Consider the following 17,325-nt stretch of genomic DNA (forward strand, 5'->3'; position numbering starts at 1 on the left):
AAACTATATTAACCTCTTCACAAAATCACTGAGTGCTCGCTGATTTCTGCTAGGCTATATGCTATGTAACGTTAGCCTAGGCAGCAAGCACTGCTCAAACTTTATTTTGAGTTTTAATGAAGGTCTCCACGTGTTTCAAGATTGCAATTATGTCATGCTGTCTCACAACAAACTAAATATAGAGTTTTCAATTTAAAGTGGTGGCGCAGATTTTAAAAAGTGTCATCTTAAGAGAAGACTATATCACTCCATCAATGGTGACACTCACAAAATAACACAGCCAAGTGAGTTTTAACCTGATCCATGTAAGCATCATTTTATTTATTTCAGCATCATTTTATTTATTTCAGCTTCATTTCTGGTTTGTAATATTGTGTCAAAGAGCACTGTTATTATGGTACATGTATGGTAGTCACATGTAGACCTGGCTACGTTTTGTCAGAATTCATAGCGTGTAAATATTCGTCTGTGTATGTGTGTGTGTGTATTTCTTTATGAGGTTACAGATGGAAGATACATTGCACAGCCTTGTTCACTTGTTTCAACATCATCCCTGCCCTCTTCAACAGTGTTGCTAAGCAACTGTTGGTTCCTCACAGTTACTTAAACCGGTGTGTTTCAAACACACTATGGTCCTTTCCATTTGAGAAAAAAAGAACATATTTTGAATGTTTATTTCTGACAGCATTTTCACCTTAATATCACATTAAAGCTAAAAAAAACGCATAATCACATAATGACACAGTTTATTATATATGTTACACACACAATATGTGTGTATTAGACAGTCTTGACTTTTGTTTATATTTTTATGTATTAAATTCCATCAATGAGTCAATCACCCTGATCATTTGTTGTGTTTCTCATTTTGACCACTAAGTGGGGCAGTCGTACAGTAATGCACATGATGAGCTGTTAATAAGGGCACAACCCTCCACCTGTCTATTCTCTTCCCACAGGTGAGCAGGCATGTCTGCTAGGATTAACAATTGAACTGTTGAGGGGACCACTGCTTGCACTGCTTTGTTTGGTTAAGTGAGTTTGTGCAGAGAAAAAAAAGATACAGCGATGAGAAAGAGACAAAACAGCCACAACAAAAAAAGTGACAAACCAACAATATCATCTTTAAAAGACTTCTTGATTTTATATAAAATCTTTTCCAAGCTCTTTTAGCTCTTCACTGTTATCACTACTAACAACTGCTTATATATATTTTTTAACTTTCATCTGCCTCTTTTCTGATCATTACCTTGCTTTGTTGATGTCATCGGTTTATTATGTTGCTATACAAACCATTCGTCTCTCCCATAGGCCTTTTTTCACTGAAGACATTTTGACAAGTCACAGTAGAACAAAGATGTGAATAATAAAATGGATGATGGCTGAATTCCATTTAGCTGCTTCAGTTGAGTCTCTTGTCTCCATCCTACTTCCTCTCCACTCTGTCTTCTCTTCCCTCCCTTGCATTCCTCTTTTTGCACACTTGTGCTTGGTGGTGTGGATGTTCACACACTGGTGATGGACACAATAACAGGAACACCCATACAATGTCACTCAATGCAATTCAACATGGCTATATTAGCTGTGACATTTTTGAATGCTGAGATATTGTCGGTCCACATCAGTGAAAATGTTTGAGGACTTAGGTTGTGTTGGGTGGTGTTGTCGATTTTATTGTAAGCTTTTGTTCACCTTTTTACACAAGCATTCAGCTACTATGTCACTGTGGTATCTTATGTGTGAAATAGATGTGTGATAGTTTGTTTATTGTGACTTTGGAGTTGTTTGAGCCGTCATAAATGTGTTCCTTGCTGATGAATCAGAGTGGGCAATCATTAATCAGTGATGACAGGCAGCGGTAGCATGCTATCTGCAAGTGTGAATCAGTGTGTTTGTGTAATGAAACAAGTTTGATGCCAAACGGACTTTGAGCGATTGTGTCCTCACCCTCTCCTCTATCCCTCAAGTTGCCCAATATTCTCTGTCAGATCTGTATGAATCTCACTGACACTTGTGTGTCATGTTTTGTCTTTTCAGTACGTTTATTCAAATCTCTTAATATTGTATTTAGCTGTGCCCTCCAGTTGAAGGATGTGTGCTTTAAAATCAAGGGACAGGGAAAGATATCTCAAGTGATGCTGACTCCAAACAGAACAAAGACACATAAATGACATAAAGACATTTACTGACGCACAGTATGTGTAACACGTACATGCAAATTTAAATTATCACTCATGCCAAAAGATGATGGAGCTAAACACACACACACACACACACACACACACCTGTGCAAGCATTGAACTGTTGCTCTTTTGTACATAAAATGAACTACACTGTTACCTGCTCAGTGTGTATTTGTTTGTTTTGGCTTCAGTAATCCCACTAGGTTCTGTTGGCATCATACACAGATGAATACAGTTTGGTGACACCCTCAGTAACACATCAGTACGTCATGGTTGGTAGACCCCTGCTTTAAGGGCGGTAAGAGGAGCTGATGTGATTGGCCATGATTGTTGCCAACAGAGTGGCAATAATATCCACTGGGTTTTAATCCAAAGAACAAGTGCAAAATATAATAAAGAGGGGTGGAAGAAGTATTCAGATCTTTTACTTCTGTAAAGATATAGATACATTAATGTGTGCAGCATTTTTGTTGCAGCTGGTGGAACTGATTCTAACTACTGTATTTACTGTTGGACTGTTTAATCTGCAAAACCTCAACCTTATAAAGACATTTCTGTCTGTAATGAGTCCTAAAAACCTACTCTTATTGTACCTGCAGTACAATAAGAATATGAAAACCTGTTTTTAATTAAACTCAACTTGTTTGAAAGCTCTAGAAATGAGAATCTGTATCTAGCAACAAGAAAGAATGAGGCAGGTTGAGGAACTAGAATTAGGAAAAAGTTGGTTTTAAGGATTGATTTTCAGGTTGAAATATTTCTACTACACTGACAGTTTTGTTTATAAGAAAATGAAACTTTAAGGACTCAATTCCAGACTAAAACGTTTTTTCCCTGTACTATGCATCCTGTTTTAGAAACTAGAATAACTAGTAACTATGGCTGTCAAATAAATATAGTGGAGTAAGTAGATGTACTTGACTATTTAATTTAATGTATAGCCAATAAAAATATAATTCATAGTCTACCTGTAATCTCAGGTCATGCAACATTTACAAGCTGCTCATTGATTCGTTCTTTGACATTCTTCCTGTTATGCACACATGTCTAATGGCTCATCCAAAAGAACATGTGAATGTTTTGACAGCTGTTTGATTTATTAGCACGTTTTGTATGTACACACACACACACCCACACACGCTTGGATTTCTGCTTCCGTTGGCATCAGCCCACTATTTAGAAAAAGTGAAAGCTGTCTTTCAAGGAAATGAACAGTTATTTCCCTGTAAGTGTATTTGATGTCATAGAAAAACGTGATACAGTATTCTGTGAAATTACAGCTTTTTATGAAGCCAGCTGAAGTTTTACAAGAAAGTAAATAGGAATATTCTTTGTTCAGGAATAAGAAGAGACAAGCTGCTTTGATATTGGATTCACAAACAAGACTAGTATAGTATATATATAAGTATATATCTAAGTGAGAAGATAAAAATAAAAAGGACATCAGATGTACAAGTGTATCACCCATCACTGCCAACGTCAAGTACCATCAATCACCAACTTCATTTCCAAGGCAGAGAGGCACTTCATGGTTTACATTGATATAATCACATTACTACAGCACATAATCCTATTGCAAAGCAGCGACTGTATATTTACGGGTGTTACATACAGTATTTTCAATACAACAATAACTAACTGCTTTCGTATCATGAAACAAAACAAATCAGTATCACTGTCTGCTATCTACAGGCCATAATAATCTCCACACAAACATATTTCAAGAAACCACAGACCACAAAATAAACATAATATATGTACACTGCAGTGTATCTGACTGACATTTTAGAAAAGGTGCTACATGGAGCATTTTATAACATCAGTGCCTTACTACAAATTAATTTGAACACTTTGACATAATTGCCATAAACAAACAAGACCACTGTTGTGAGGACTGGGAGCCTCGCTTTCACACCAGTTGCATCACTCACCGTCTTATATATTATATCACTATTTATAGGACATGATTTCATCATCAGTCTGTCACTTTATAAACTTCTACAGACTGAAAGCTTTAGCTCTCTTTGCACTAGGAGTTCAGTACCATCGTGTTTTAGGTAGTAAGAAGAACTTTATATACTTCATAACAACGATTACAAAGTGCAGTTTAGGAGACTGATGCTGCACAGGAATGTATCTGCCTTTGTGCCAGCAATGCAGCAGTTTGACTATGAAATCTGAGCCTGTGAAACAGTGTAAAAGACAGTGGAGGCTGCCAGTCATCTCAGTAATGGACTGTTTCCCTTTAGCATATCATATCAATGTGACAAAAGTGTGTGTATTGATAACTGATGTTAACACTGTATTGTTAAAGCGGTAGAATATTTTAAACTTTTTCTAGTGGGTGTGTGTGTGAGACACTTTTTTTTAGTTAAACTTTCTTTTTCATTTGGTTTTCTGGATGTTATCCCAGAGGTTATTATGTTCGTGTTCACATGAGAAATCTGTTTTCTATAAAAATGAGATTAGAGAGGCAGACAACACTAAGAGCTCTATTTTCCTGTAGGCTTAAAGTCAGTGCAAGGGCAAACACAGTTTTTATGCTGTTTTCCTCAGGCGCACTGTAGACGGCTACAATTTTGTTGCTCATTCTGGCACAAAATTGCATTTGCAGACGCAGGCTTTAGCTAGCAGAGGCAAGTTTTTCCTCTTTCTCTTTGCTACCCCTTTTTCATCCAGGCTACTGCAGATGGATATTGTACAATTTTTAATGTGACTGAGAAAGTACCAATCTAAAAGATATCATCCACATGAGAGAAAACAGTTTAAATGTTAGATTGATTAATTTCTATGTAGTAATTGTTTACACAACTCTAACCAGCCCTGCCGATAGTCCAGCAGCTGCTGCACCAAAAAACAGCCACCTGTTCATTCTACCATTGATAGCATATTTTGAGTTGGTGTATATTAGTATTTGGGATGTTGTGTATTTTCTAATTTGGAACTTCAGGTGCTTCATGGAGATGTTTCACCTGTTGCTGCTCTTAAAGGGGATGAAGGGGGCTCATGTGATTGGTCATAACTGAAGCTCGCCCCGACTCAACCTGCTGATTCTGCATTCCTCCAAGTAATAATGTATTCAGCCTATCTTGCATGTTTAGCCCAGCTGTGCCTGGTTGAGCCTGGTTTCCGCCAATGTGTCACCAAAATGGCAAAAATGTGCTCACGCCCACTTGTGTTTGCACCTGGAGAGTTTGCTTGTGTTTGCATCTGCTCCCTATTTCAGGAAAATAGAGCCCTAAGTCTGGATGTACGCAGGAAGACAACATTGTGTTTTTTTTCTTTTTAAACAGACACAATACAATATGATAATGTCTGTGTATGAAATAATTATTAAAAAAACATCTTTGGTGTAAATCCAGCCTCACATGCTCTTCATTCCACTGCAAATGAATGGAATAAAGATAATTTTCACTGCATCTTAAAGATGCTCCTAATTCTTGGGAGCCCTTTATATTTGGTAACAGATTCATGTCATTTCTCTCTAAGAACAGACCTGGGACTTCCAGGCAAAAACGTTTTACATATCTTAACTTTCAATGTCTCCATTGCAGGCATGCCCCCTTTCTGCTACACCCTGAAGAGGAACAATTTGGAAATCCCTGCAGTAGTCAAACATGATCAATGCATGTGGGATTTCTGCAGTGGTACATGAGGAGCTCCTATTTTCATGAGATCTTAACTCAAAAGAGGTGTGAGTGAACTCCTGCCTCACAGAAAGCTGTCATCGCTGGCGACAAAGGAGAACCCATTGAAGGCGTTGTTGGAGCTGGTGCTGGCGTTGAACTCTGGGGTCCGACTCACCGAGTTAGGAACCATTTCTCTGGTGAATTCTGGATCAATATGCTGAGTGTCAGCTGGGCCTCTCTGAAAGATGAAACCATTTATATAAGAGATAATGCTTGACAAGGTGTCCTAATATATGAAACTGGTAACCAGAACTATGTTTGACGTGTCTGTTTATACATATTTCGTGGAAAGCTGTCAGCCAATCAGAAGCAAATACTTTCTGTTGCCATGGTACTATAAATAATAGTAACTAAGCCTAGAAGCCAGTTGCTTTCCAAACACAAGGCATATCTGAAGGTCGCCTCCAAGAAAAATCCTCTTGCCAGCTACAAAACGTCAATCAATGCTACAGACAGAATATCTCAGGAAAAACGCTGCAGAAGATATGCCTCTATTGGGACTTTATGACAAACATTAAGAAGTGAGGGACAATTTCAGATTTTTTTTTTAAACTGAACGTCAAAGGAAGGTGAATTAGAAATTTCAGAAAATAATATGAAGCCTTATTTGAAGCCTTATAAAGAGGTTGAACTGGTGAAATGCTGTCACCTGTTTATCTGAAAGAGAGGATACCCATCACTGTCTTTGAAATATTTAAGAAAATATGTAAAGTGACTGAGATTTAGAAAAGAATACGAGAGGGGGTTTTGTTGGCTGATGCCACTGGAAAATGTAAATGATCGTAAAGGAGATATTTGAGAAGCTACACAGACGTCTAGATGCAAAAGAAAAAGAGCAGGAAAAGACTTAACATGTAAAAGACATGAGAGGTTACAGCTCACAGACAGGCAGTCTGAAACAACTCACCACATTGGGGTTGTAAGGAGGAGTGATTCTCTTGTGGTAAAGGTCGTCCCAGTTGATTGGCGAGAAAAAGGTGTGGTTCTTTATTTCTAACTATAAATAAAAGAGAGAGAGTTATATGTGAGTTTTTCAATCCTCCTATGAAGAATTCAGACACATTCATGAGTACAAACTGCCACTCTAATACTGGTCTGCACAATTATTATGCTGTTACTATGAGAGAGAGAGTATAAAGCTGATCTTGGTCATCTTGTACATTTTCTCGGAGGGACTGGGTGCAGAGATGTTCTCAGAAAATGTCCTAAGCCCTTTAAAGATGTTTTATACTGTTAGGGATGGAATAAGCCTAGTCCTCCACTAAAGCTAAATTTAATGGACTAGTCCTTTGAAAAACATACTTTGTCTAAGACTAGGCTTATCTCTTGTCTGGGAAACCATCAGTTTTAATATGCAGCTACAGTTGAAAGACACAACACACTCACAAAGTCGGCAATTGCCCCGAGGCGTCTGTGCTGGTCCTTCTGCAGAAGACCCACCAGCAGAGAGCAGACGGCCTCAGACTTCCCAGGAGGCAGTGGCAGAGGCTTGTGAATGATCCCATCGTACATTTCACCGACGTCACGGCTGTAGAAAGGAGGCTGAAGTGGAAGGATGGGTACAAACATCAATAGTATAAAATGATATGAACATGCTCACAATTACAATACTAACATGCAGATATTTAGCAGATACAGTGAAGTTTACCGTGTTCATCATCAATTGTGCTAGTATTCGGTCATAAACCAAAGTATTGGAGACATTTATTTGACCTGATGGTGGCGCTATACGAAATATTAAGAGATCTCCAAGTGATTGCAATTCACAAATGTCAACCTGTTGGTTGGATAACCAAAGTCGGTAGGATTGGTCCTCTGGGTACAAGATGTACAACAGTTCATGGTAATCCATCCAATAGTAGCTGAGATATTTCTGTCTAGACCAAAGTGATGGACTGACCAACTGACAAATAGACCGACGATATTCATGGTCCCAATAGGATGAATCCTAATATTATAGTGATGCTCTGGCCTTTTCTTTAGCATCGCCATCAGGCCAAAATAATTTTTTATCAAATTCTGACGGGCAGACTGCTGTGAAATCTACTGAGCACATTCATCCATATGTAAAAATGTCAACCTGTATACATATACTGTATTGTAAACATGTAGATTCTTCCAAAAGGGGATAACGTACAAATCAGCCACACACAAACGCACATACCAGGCTGTAGATCATCTCATAGAGCACTGCTCCCAGACACCACCAGTCCACAGTCCTGTCATATGGTTCCTTACGAAGAACCTCTGGTGCCAAGTACTACGAGACAGAGACACAGATAGAAAAAGAGGAAAAGGGAAAGAGAGAAACATTGAGAATGGAGAAGACAAGACCGTAAACCTCACGGGCAAATCCTCTTTCCACTGGCTTTTCTAACTACACTGCAAGTCGACAGTCAGTAAAAACATTGAATATTGATGTCACTGTTGAGTTGTCACCTGTTAATTTGGAGTAAAAAAGCCCTCTACACTCTAAACCCTAATCATGTATGATATACAGTATGTTGTATGACAGATACGTCATCTCAGGTCCTTTCTCCGTTTATATGTATATTTTTTTACTCACTTCTGGAGTCCCACAGAAAGTTGAGGTGGTTCCCTCCGGCTCTACGCCTTCTTTGCACAGCCCAAAATCTGTCAGCACCACATGGCCCTGCACACACGAAACACAAACAGGAACTTATATTCACATCTCAGTTACACAAGTATTACTACAATAAAGACTAAAAGATATGCAGGAGTAAAAGTTTACAGAAACAAGTGTGTCGAATCTGACTCACCTGAGAGTCTAAGAGAATATTCTCTGGCTTCAGATCTCTGCAACAAACAAGAACAAGCACATTAGATAGAAAGTAAAAACAGATCATTTGTGAATTGAATGTTTTGTGTTTTACAGTAAAAATCCTGAGCATTTTGGGTGTAAGAAATAATGAGTCAGGCCAAGTCAGAAGGGTATTTCAATAAATAAAAGTGTGTGTTTGAGTGTGAGCCTGTCGGTCTGACCTGTAAACGATGCTGAGAGAGTGAAGATAGCCGATAGCGCTCGCTACCTCCGCTGCGTAGAACCTCGCTCTGGGCTCTGAGAAACACCTCTCTCTTTGCAGGTGGAAGAACAACTACAGAAAGACAGTCAGAGAGAGAAAGATGGGTGGATGGATAGACAGAGCATGGGGGAAAGAGTTGTTAGAAGAGACGCAGGGAAGTTCAAACAGCAAAGGTTACACACACACATGCACACATAACATGCACAGTTAATTAATTTTTTTTTTAAAATACGTTCAACAGGGCTGTGGGGTAAATCGCTTGACCCTCTGCACAGTGGCACAAAAGCACAGCAGAGTATCTGTGTTTGAAAACAGGTCTGCTGGCTGCACGCCAACAAGCTGTGTCTGATTTTATTTGATATGCGTAAATAAAGGATTACTTATTAGGACATTGTTTCAGTGCAGCCTGCTGTGTCCCAGCTGAATAACAGGGAAGCAAAATGTACAGGAATGATATGACGTTAAACCAGGTCTTACTCCAGTTCATTCAGTGTGGACTTTTTCACACTAATAGCCTTAAAAAGGTGGCACAATAAGTAGTCAATTATTCATAGCTTTAAAATTGTGTGCCCATGAATTAATTTTAAAAGACAGTAAAATGTAATATGTGTAGTATTTTTACATATGAAAGCAATATTAAAGCATCTAGCAGCCAGTTAGCCAAGCTTAGCATAAAGACTGGAAGCAGGGGGAAACAGTTGGCATGGCTCTGAAAGTAGCACCTTTAATTTAGCCAATACATGTGATGTCATAGCTCCAATCAACAGCAGCCAATTTCTATCAATACTTACATTCAGATAATTTAAGAAAGGACTCAAAAAGTTTCACCAAAACAGCCAGCACATCACCTTTAACTTTATGCCATAAAAAAACACAATCACCTTTTCTTTATTTTGTTTTGTTTTGTTTTCTGACACTCTCCAATGAAGTCCTGATCTGAAAATAAAGTGTTCTATGTTCATTTACTTATTTATCTAGTTTAAGACACATACCTCTCCCCCATTCACATAGTCGAGGACAAAGTAGAGCTTCTCTGGGGTCTGGAAGGAATAGTGGAGCCGAACCAGAAATGGATGTTTCAGACTCTTCAGCAGCACGTTTCTCTCTGCCATAATGTTCTTTTGCTAAAGAGAGTAAATAGAAAAATAAGTTGGAGACAGGTAGTGTGGGAAAAAACATGGGTCTGTCTGGATTGCTAGCCAAGTCCCGCACACACAAACCTTTTTTGCTGTCTTGTATTTTTCACTAAAAGACTGTAAATGGGACATTTTTTTACCCTGTGAAATGAGAGACGTGCGTATGGATGTCACGTGTGTCATTTTCACAGAATACATTTAACTTGGACCCAGGAGGAGTAGCTAGCGGGGATCTAAATGAAGCATAAATGATAAACAAAAGAGAGGAAGTGTGCAGGAATCTGTTGTTTTTGTTTTCCACGGATGATTTCCTGGACCTTTCTCAACACTACCTGCAGTTAACAGAGTTGTTTTGATGCTGTATGTTTTGCATTTATCATATGCTTCATAACTTTCATCACATTGCTTGAAATGTTCCCTGTCTTTCCTTTCTACTGTATGAGTTAACTATCATGCTTTAAGAAAACTGCAACTTTATATTCATGAAATAAGAGGAATGCACACTAAGTAATGTTAACAGCCTAAAAAGGAGGAAGCTAACAAGGTGAAGCTAATACCAATGAGATTATAGCAGCCTGCAGAGACACTCTGCCTCAAAGAAGAAGCGAAAGGGAGAGAAGCTGAGGAAGACGGTGGAGGATGAGCAGGAGGAGACGAAGAGAAGAAGGAGGTGCACATATTTGTGAGAGGAGTCAGACAGCAACAAGGAGAAGAGTCAAAGAGAGGAGTCACAAGGGAAATGAGAGGGGACGAGGAGAGTCACGAGGGAGTGGAGTATGAGAGGAAGATGACGAGACAAAGCAGTATTGAAGCAGACAGAGAAGTTGGCATCACCTCCGGGCGTCTGAGTCTGAAGGGAAAAAATGAATCTCTGAGAAATTGAAAATGAAGTAAACTGCGGGATAATTAGCGAGCGGGGAACAAATGTGTCGTGCAACTCCATGAAAAAATAACGTGCGTGACAAAACCAGAGGAGGCGAGAAAGTGACAGCTGCACCCACAGTGACTCAGTCAGGAAAGACTAACGAGGGAAAGGTCACCAAGTCCTACATGTTTTGATTTTATAAAGTTACAGAAAGACTAAAAGAGAAGAATGAAACAGGCCTTTTTCTAGAAACCGCTTAACACTTAAACTCCTGCGGAAGCAAACACAGACAAATAAAAGGAGGACGAGTGTGTTTGATCGGACAATGTTATTATGTTGTCAGACAAACACAGAAGTGGCTCATTTTATTAACTGGGAGTTGTAAAATCTGTCCTTTGTACAGAACAAGCTGCAGATTAGATAAGATTCAGATCATGTTGCCGGGTCAAAACACTGTTTACTAATAACACTCAAAGATACTCGCTCACACTTTTTCCCCTTGGCTTGCTTGGAGATATTTTCCACCTTCATCTACTTTCGCCTGGCACATCAGAACAGTATATAGTGCAAAATACATTTACATATTTTGATTTCCTGCTCATAGTCTCTCTAAAAATGTTATCAGTTCAGACATGATATCGAGGGTTTGTAGTTGGTAGGTTCATATCATGTTTTTCAAAATATTTTGATCTGAGGGGATATAAATAAAGCTTGAGCTTGATCGAGTCCAAAAACGGTGTGCCTCTGAAAATCAAAACCCTCCTTGATCAGTTTAAATATGAAGGTTTCAAGCAGAGGTTTGGTTTGTGCTAGTGTGGAAAGAAATTTGTAAAGCCAGGAAGGAACATCTTTCATTAAAAATGGACAAGCACGTCAGCAAAACCTTAATACTGGGACGGCAGTGCCCACCTCTTTCTTCTTCAGGATGACTTTCTTCTGCAGCACTTTGACGGCGTAGAATTTGCTGTCAGCTTTGAGCTTGGCGAGCAGGACCTGCATGAAGGTTTGTTTGTTAGTAGTTTGTTTAGTAAACAGTCTGCGCCGCCATCTCTACACGCTGCTGTCAGGACATTACATCAAACCCCTCTGAGGACAGCGCACACAACACAGATATGTGATCTGTGGAAACAGATGATACTGAGCAATCTGAGAAGGGTGTTGATACAAAGGGGGAAAAGCCAGCCAGTACAAACATTATTAACATTTATGGAGAAAGACACACCTGCCGACAAAGGAAAGTAGTCACATTAAGAGTTTAGTGTATTCCTTATGTGAAACACTCTCAGCTGCCATATTTTGCTGTTCCTTTGATTGGATGATGTTCAGGTAACCTTAAGAGGCCTCAGACTGTAAAGTTAATGATTCATGAAGCGGGCAGGACATTTTGATCAGACAGCAGTCAGCAGGTAGACTCTCTCTGACCCTGCCTGCAATGTCAGTGACTATCTCTCTCTCTCTTTCTTACTCTCTCTCTCTTCTGTCTAACAAGGTCAGTACAACAGAGTCGCTGCAGCTAATTGGATACACAGAGAGTAACTCTTAATCTATATGACCTGCCATTAATTCCTGCAACAGGGCGCTTAACGTCACCCAGTGTCACAGAGGCCGAGCCTAGTTTAAACCACTTTCACCCTGCTGGTGAATATGTGACCTGAGTGAGTTACAATAAGGAAGCTGCTGAAAGGAAAACACAGACTGTATTCAACAATAAAGAGATAAATAAGTAATTGTTTCGGTGTTACCTTTCCAAAGGTCCCTTTGCCAATGACGGCCAAGAAGTCAAAGTCAGTGGGCCTGGCACTGAGACAAGACAGAGAGTAATGTATTAAATGCATTGCACTGTTTGGCAAACACAATTATACAACAACCTCTGAAGCACTTAATTTGTAATAGCTTAGGTTTGAGGGATATTTACTGAACTGAAAACACACTTTCTGCCAAGACAGTCCTGGTATACATTTGCTGGATTGGTAGCTGTGTGTCTTGGTGAAAATCTCCTCTGTGTATGACAATAAAAATATCTGTATGCTGGTCAGTGAGAGCAGAGCAACTGACTGTGGGTTTGCTGAAGGTCCCAGGTTGACGTCATCATGCGGAGGGGAGGACGGCGACCGCTGCTGGAGGACAAATAACCACAAAACAAGTCAGCAAAAGAAAGAAAAAGACACTTTGCTTTCAATAAAGAATTATTTTATAATAGTAAATAAACAAACCATGAATAAGCTGTGTTTCACTTTCATTGACTTGCGCCAATCAACATCAGCACCACTCAACGTAATTGGGTCAAAAATGCTATTTCCAGGTGAAAACATGACATTGTGTCCACTCTAACATTTTCAGGTCATTTTTTGAAATATCAAAACAACAGGGAAATAGCTAAATATCTTCTTCTTTCCCCTGTTTTAGTTGCCAAATAACAATATTGTTCATTACAACAAGGACACAGGCTTGTGACTCCTCTTTGTCTGGTGTTTGCAGATTTTTAACTAAGCACAGTTTTTGGGTGTGAAAATGTCTTGGCCTCTGTGGGATTGAAAACCAAAACTTAGATGAACAGATATGTTTCCAAACTTAGCAGACTTTGTGTGTCAGCTTGACCTTAATTAAACTGGTTTGACATAGCTGGGAACATAATTTAGTTAGAGCACATCATTTTTATTTGGAGATAAAATGCTCTCCATAAACGGAGATTTAGCCTGAAGATAAAAACATGATCTGAGTCACATTGCCTCATATTGCATGATTACTGTGTAATTATAGAACATCTGATGAAAACATCTCACTGTCATCCGTTTGATATATCTAATGCATTCCAGGAATTTGTTTCGTTTGTTTTTGTATATTTTGACTCTATGCGACTGAACTTGATCACACTGCAGCTGCGGTGGAGATACCTTGACCTGAATGTAACGTGACATGTCATGAAATCATGATGGGTGAACTACAGCACAAAGAACCACACAACTCCCCGTAGGCAGATCTCCCGTCACGTGGTGAAACAGGCCCCGGATGAAAGAAAGTAAAAGTAAAAGCATCAGACAAACATGAAGGAGGGATTCTCTGACAAGTAAACTCACATTACAGTGTGCCATTCCACTCCCACTGGAGATCCAGCATCAGCTTTGTCAGACCTGTGAGAGGAGAGGAGAGAGGAGGGGAGAGGAGAGGAGAGGGGAGGAGAGAGGAGAGGAGAGGAGAGGAGAGGAGAGGAGAGGGGAGGGGAGAGGAGAGGAGAGGAGAGGAGAGGAGAGGAGAGGAGAGGAGAGGGGAGGAGAGGAGAGGAGAGAGGAGAGGAGAGAGGAGGGGAGAGGAGAGAGGAGAGGAGAGGAGAGAGGAGGGGAGAGGAGAGAGGAGAGGAGAGAGGAGAGGAGAGAGGAGAGGAGAGAGGAGGGGAGAGGAGAGAGGAGAGGAGAGAGGAGAGGAGAGGAGAGGAGAGGAGAGGAGAGGAGAGAGGAAAGAGGAGAGGAGAGGAGAGGGGAGGGGAGAGGAGAGGAGAGGAGAGAGGAAAGAGGAGAGGAGAGGAGAGGAGAGGAGAGAGGAGAGGAGAGGAGAGGAGAGAGGAAAGAGGAGAGGAGAGGAGAGGAGAGGAGAGAGGAGAGGAGAGGAGAGGAGAGGAGAGAGGAAAGAGGAGAGGAGAGGAGAGGGGAGGGGAGAGGAGAGGAGAGGAGAGAGGAAAGAGGAGAGGAGAGGAGAGGGGAGGGGAGAGGAGAGGAGAGGAGAGAGGAAAGAGGAGAGGAGAGGAGAGGAGAGAGGAGAGGAGAGGAGAGGAGAGGAGAGAGGAAAGAGGAGAGGAGAGGAGAGGGGAGAGGAGAGGAGAGGAGAGAGGAAAGAGGAGAGGAGAGGAGAGGAGAGAGGAGAGGAGAGGAGAGGGGAGGGGAGAGGAGAGGAGAGGAGAGGAGAGGAGAGGAGAGGAGAGGGGAGAGGAGAGGAGAGGGGAGGAGAGGAGAGGAGAGAGGAGAGGAGATGAGATGACAGGGTGTGGGTGTGGGTGCATATGTGTGTGTTTCCTAATCAACTGCTGACCTCAGTATGACAACCAGAGGATCCAGAGGAGCTGGTAGTTCTGGTTTACAAGGAACAAGATGCTGGAACAACAATGACGAACATTGTGTATATATTCTGTGTTTGTATGTGTGTGTGTGTGTGTGTGTGTGTGTGTGTAGGGACTGACTGTATCAGTGAACACGTTTACATTGTAAATATTGTTGTGTCATTCTCATATCTGTCAAAACATACGGGATGGCCAAGGTCTCTCTCTCTCTCACACACACACGTACAGAAATGAAACAAAAGTTCTAGTTTCTTTTTTCTTCAGGAGCTTCAGGCATAAATGACAGAGGTGCCAAATTAGATTTTTAGCTCTACATTAAATCTAATCCAGCTGCACCAACAAATATCCCCTTATCCCAAATTTAGCTGTCTATCTGATGAAGAATCTTGACACACAAAGCAAGAAAAGATCACTCATACTAATAACTTCAGGAAGATAATAACTATCTGGAGAGCTTTATGTCAAGAGAAATACAAGCATGCATCTTTAGTTTGAACTCCTGGGCAAAAGAGCACAATCTAACACCGACTTTGGACTAAACACTTTATAACGTGAGTACGTAAAGCTGAGCTGTGCTTTCAGCGATGTACCTTCCCCATCGTAAATTGTCTACTTGTTATTGCTAACTTCTTTCTGTTCCCTCAGAAAATACTCTGTGAATTATTATTATAATATTATTATAGGCCGCACAGTCTGTTGTGCAAAATGTATATTATTTGAAGTAGTCCATTTTACCAAGATGTACCCGAGTTAACGGCAGTTTTTCCACACTGTTATCTACATAAAGAAAACACGTGATTGACATATTGAATAGGAAACAGGGCAAAGATGGACTCTTTTGCAGTGTAGATAAGTGACTTACCGCGGGATAAAAAATCAAATCGCCTCCACAATAGACTGAAGTCAAGGTGAATCAATCCGAGACATCACAGGAAAAGATTATTAATAAATAAATAAATAAGGGCACAGAGGGATACACAGAGTGCATGTCTGCAGGTATTTAAAATGATCAAGCACATGACCACTGTATATTTAGAAGCAAAGCTACCACTCAGGGGAAACTTCCAGAGGCACACAGCTGCTTATGTCCAAAGGTTTACTCCTCAGAACAAGCAGGAGATTCTGAATCACCAAATCAGCCTAAACTCCAAAAATCCACAGAGCATCAGACTGGACAAGTTTTCCTTCACAGACTTGAAACTCTGACAAAAAAGAACCATAATCTTTTAGACGTTTTCAAGACTCTATAAGTGCCCCACAGTACGTCCTGTGGGAGATGGATAGATACCACAAATCTAAATATAAACACTATTTAGTGACTACAGAGCCTTCTCAGAAAAATTGCGAGTTTTTAATTAAAAAAGAAAAACATGTTAAACTACAAGTTGGGGATCTGAATGAGAGTGAAGAAAGGTTTTAGATTCAAAGACAAACAAAATGAACTCTGCATAGGCTAGTAGTGATGTCGATAACCTGAGGTCACTATAAACTCAAGTATCTCAGATATCATGTCTGCATTGTAACACTGTTGGTAACGAGCAAGTTGACTAGCTAACCCGCTTTAAGAACAATACAACACTGATTAGGAGAAAAGTGAGAATCTACAAATATCCTGGAACACGTTTTATCCCGAAAACAGAAAATAATCTCTGTCGTTTCGGAATAAACGAGCGCTCAGCAGATAATCCGGGTTACAGTTCTCACCTGTGTGCAGAAGATGAGGATCAGTGTGCAGGCAGTGTCCTCGGTTCAGGACACTGAGGAGACTCAATACACAGGCCCGGCAGAGGTGCAGGAGGCTCACAGCTGAAGCTGATCTGAGGTCAGTTTTTGTTATTTCAGACGGTCATGAAGGAAGGTCGACTTCAAGAGAGTGAATCATTGATGAAAAGTTACAGAGATAAAGAAAAATGAGGCGGAGCAAGGCTCCACACTTCCAGTTACTGTGTGTGTGTGTGTGTGTGTGTGTGTGCGCGCGCGCGCGCGCATGTGTGTATTGGAAACAGGAGATGGTTGACTGTCAAGACTTCAGAATTTAACTTCCGGACTCTGTTCTTCACTTTCAAAATAAGACAAGTAACCTAAACATTTTTACATAATTTACCTAGATTTTTAGAAAAAAAAAAGCCATACATTACCCATACATTTTTTTTTTATACATTTCCTGTATAAATTCATCTTTTCAACATCTTTTGTGCCCAGAGAATGATTATGAAATATGGATACTGGTAAAACTAATGTAATGTTTGTGAGACAAAGCTAATTTTAATTTAATTCATCTATTTCTTGACGACTTTAATTTGCTCAGCACTACAGTAAAGAAAATGTTCAACATTTTGGAAGATAAACTTATTCTC

At 40.2% G+C, this 17,325-nt stretch overlaps 1 protein-coding gene across 2 annotated transcripts; it reads right to left on the reverse strand.

Moving 5' to 3' along the window:
• Window positions 1-3,259: 3,259 nt before the first annotated feature.
• On the reverse strand, window positions 3,260-16,821 carry sgk2a (serum/glucocorticoid regulated kinase 2a). 2 transcript variants are annotated; one of them, XM_070909847.1, is made up of 13 exons: window positions 16,673-16,821; window positions 13,995-14,048; window positions 12,973-13,031; window positions 12,660-12,717; window positions 11,827-11,910; window positions 9,909-10,040; window positions 8,876-8,988; window positions 8,653-8,689; window positions 8,439-8,525; window positions 8,037-8,132; window positions 7,259-7,414; window positions 6,780-6,869; window positions 3,260-6,050 (listed from the first exon to the last, which is right to left on the reverse strand). In XM_070909847.1, exons 2-13 carry the CDS (start codon window positions 14,007-14,009, stop codon window positions 5,895-5,897), a joined length of 1,083 nt encoding a protein of 360 aa, XP_070765948.1. In that variant the 5' UTR covers window positions 14,010-14,048; window positions 16,673-16,821; the 3' UTR covers window positions 3,260-5,894. The 2 variants fall into 2 exon arrangements, with proteins under 2 accessions (XP_070765948.1, XP_070765947.1); XM_070909846.1 differs by having other exon boundaries at window positions 12,973-13,034.
• Between the last annotated feature and the right edge of the window lie 504 nt (window positions 16,822-17,325).

This window comes from Enoplosus armatus, chromosome 8 (genome assembly GCF_043641665.1).
Source record: "Enoplosus armatus isolate fEnoArm2 chromosome 8, fEnoArm2.hap1, whole genome shotgun sequence".
NCBI lineage: Eukaryota > Metazoa > Chordata > Actinopteri > Centrarchiformes > Enoplosidae > Enoplosus > Enoplosus armatus.

Excerpts from the sequence above, each read along its gene's own strand:
- sgk2a (XM_070909846.1), bottom strand. Across the intron at positions 10,041-11,826 it reads TCATCCTGAAGAAGAAAGAG|CAAAAGAACATTATGGCAGA; the intron begins GTGGGCACTGCC and ends TACTCTCTTTAG. Across the intron at positions 8,133-8,438 it reads CTTTCTGTGGGACTCCAGAA|TACTTGGCACCAGAGGTTCT; the intron begins GTGAGTAAAAAA and ends TCTGTCTCGTAG.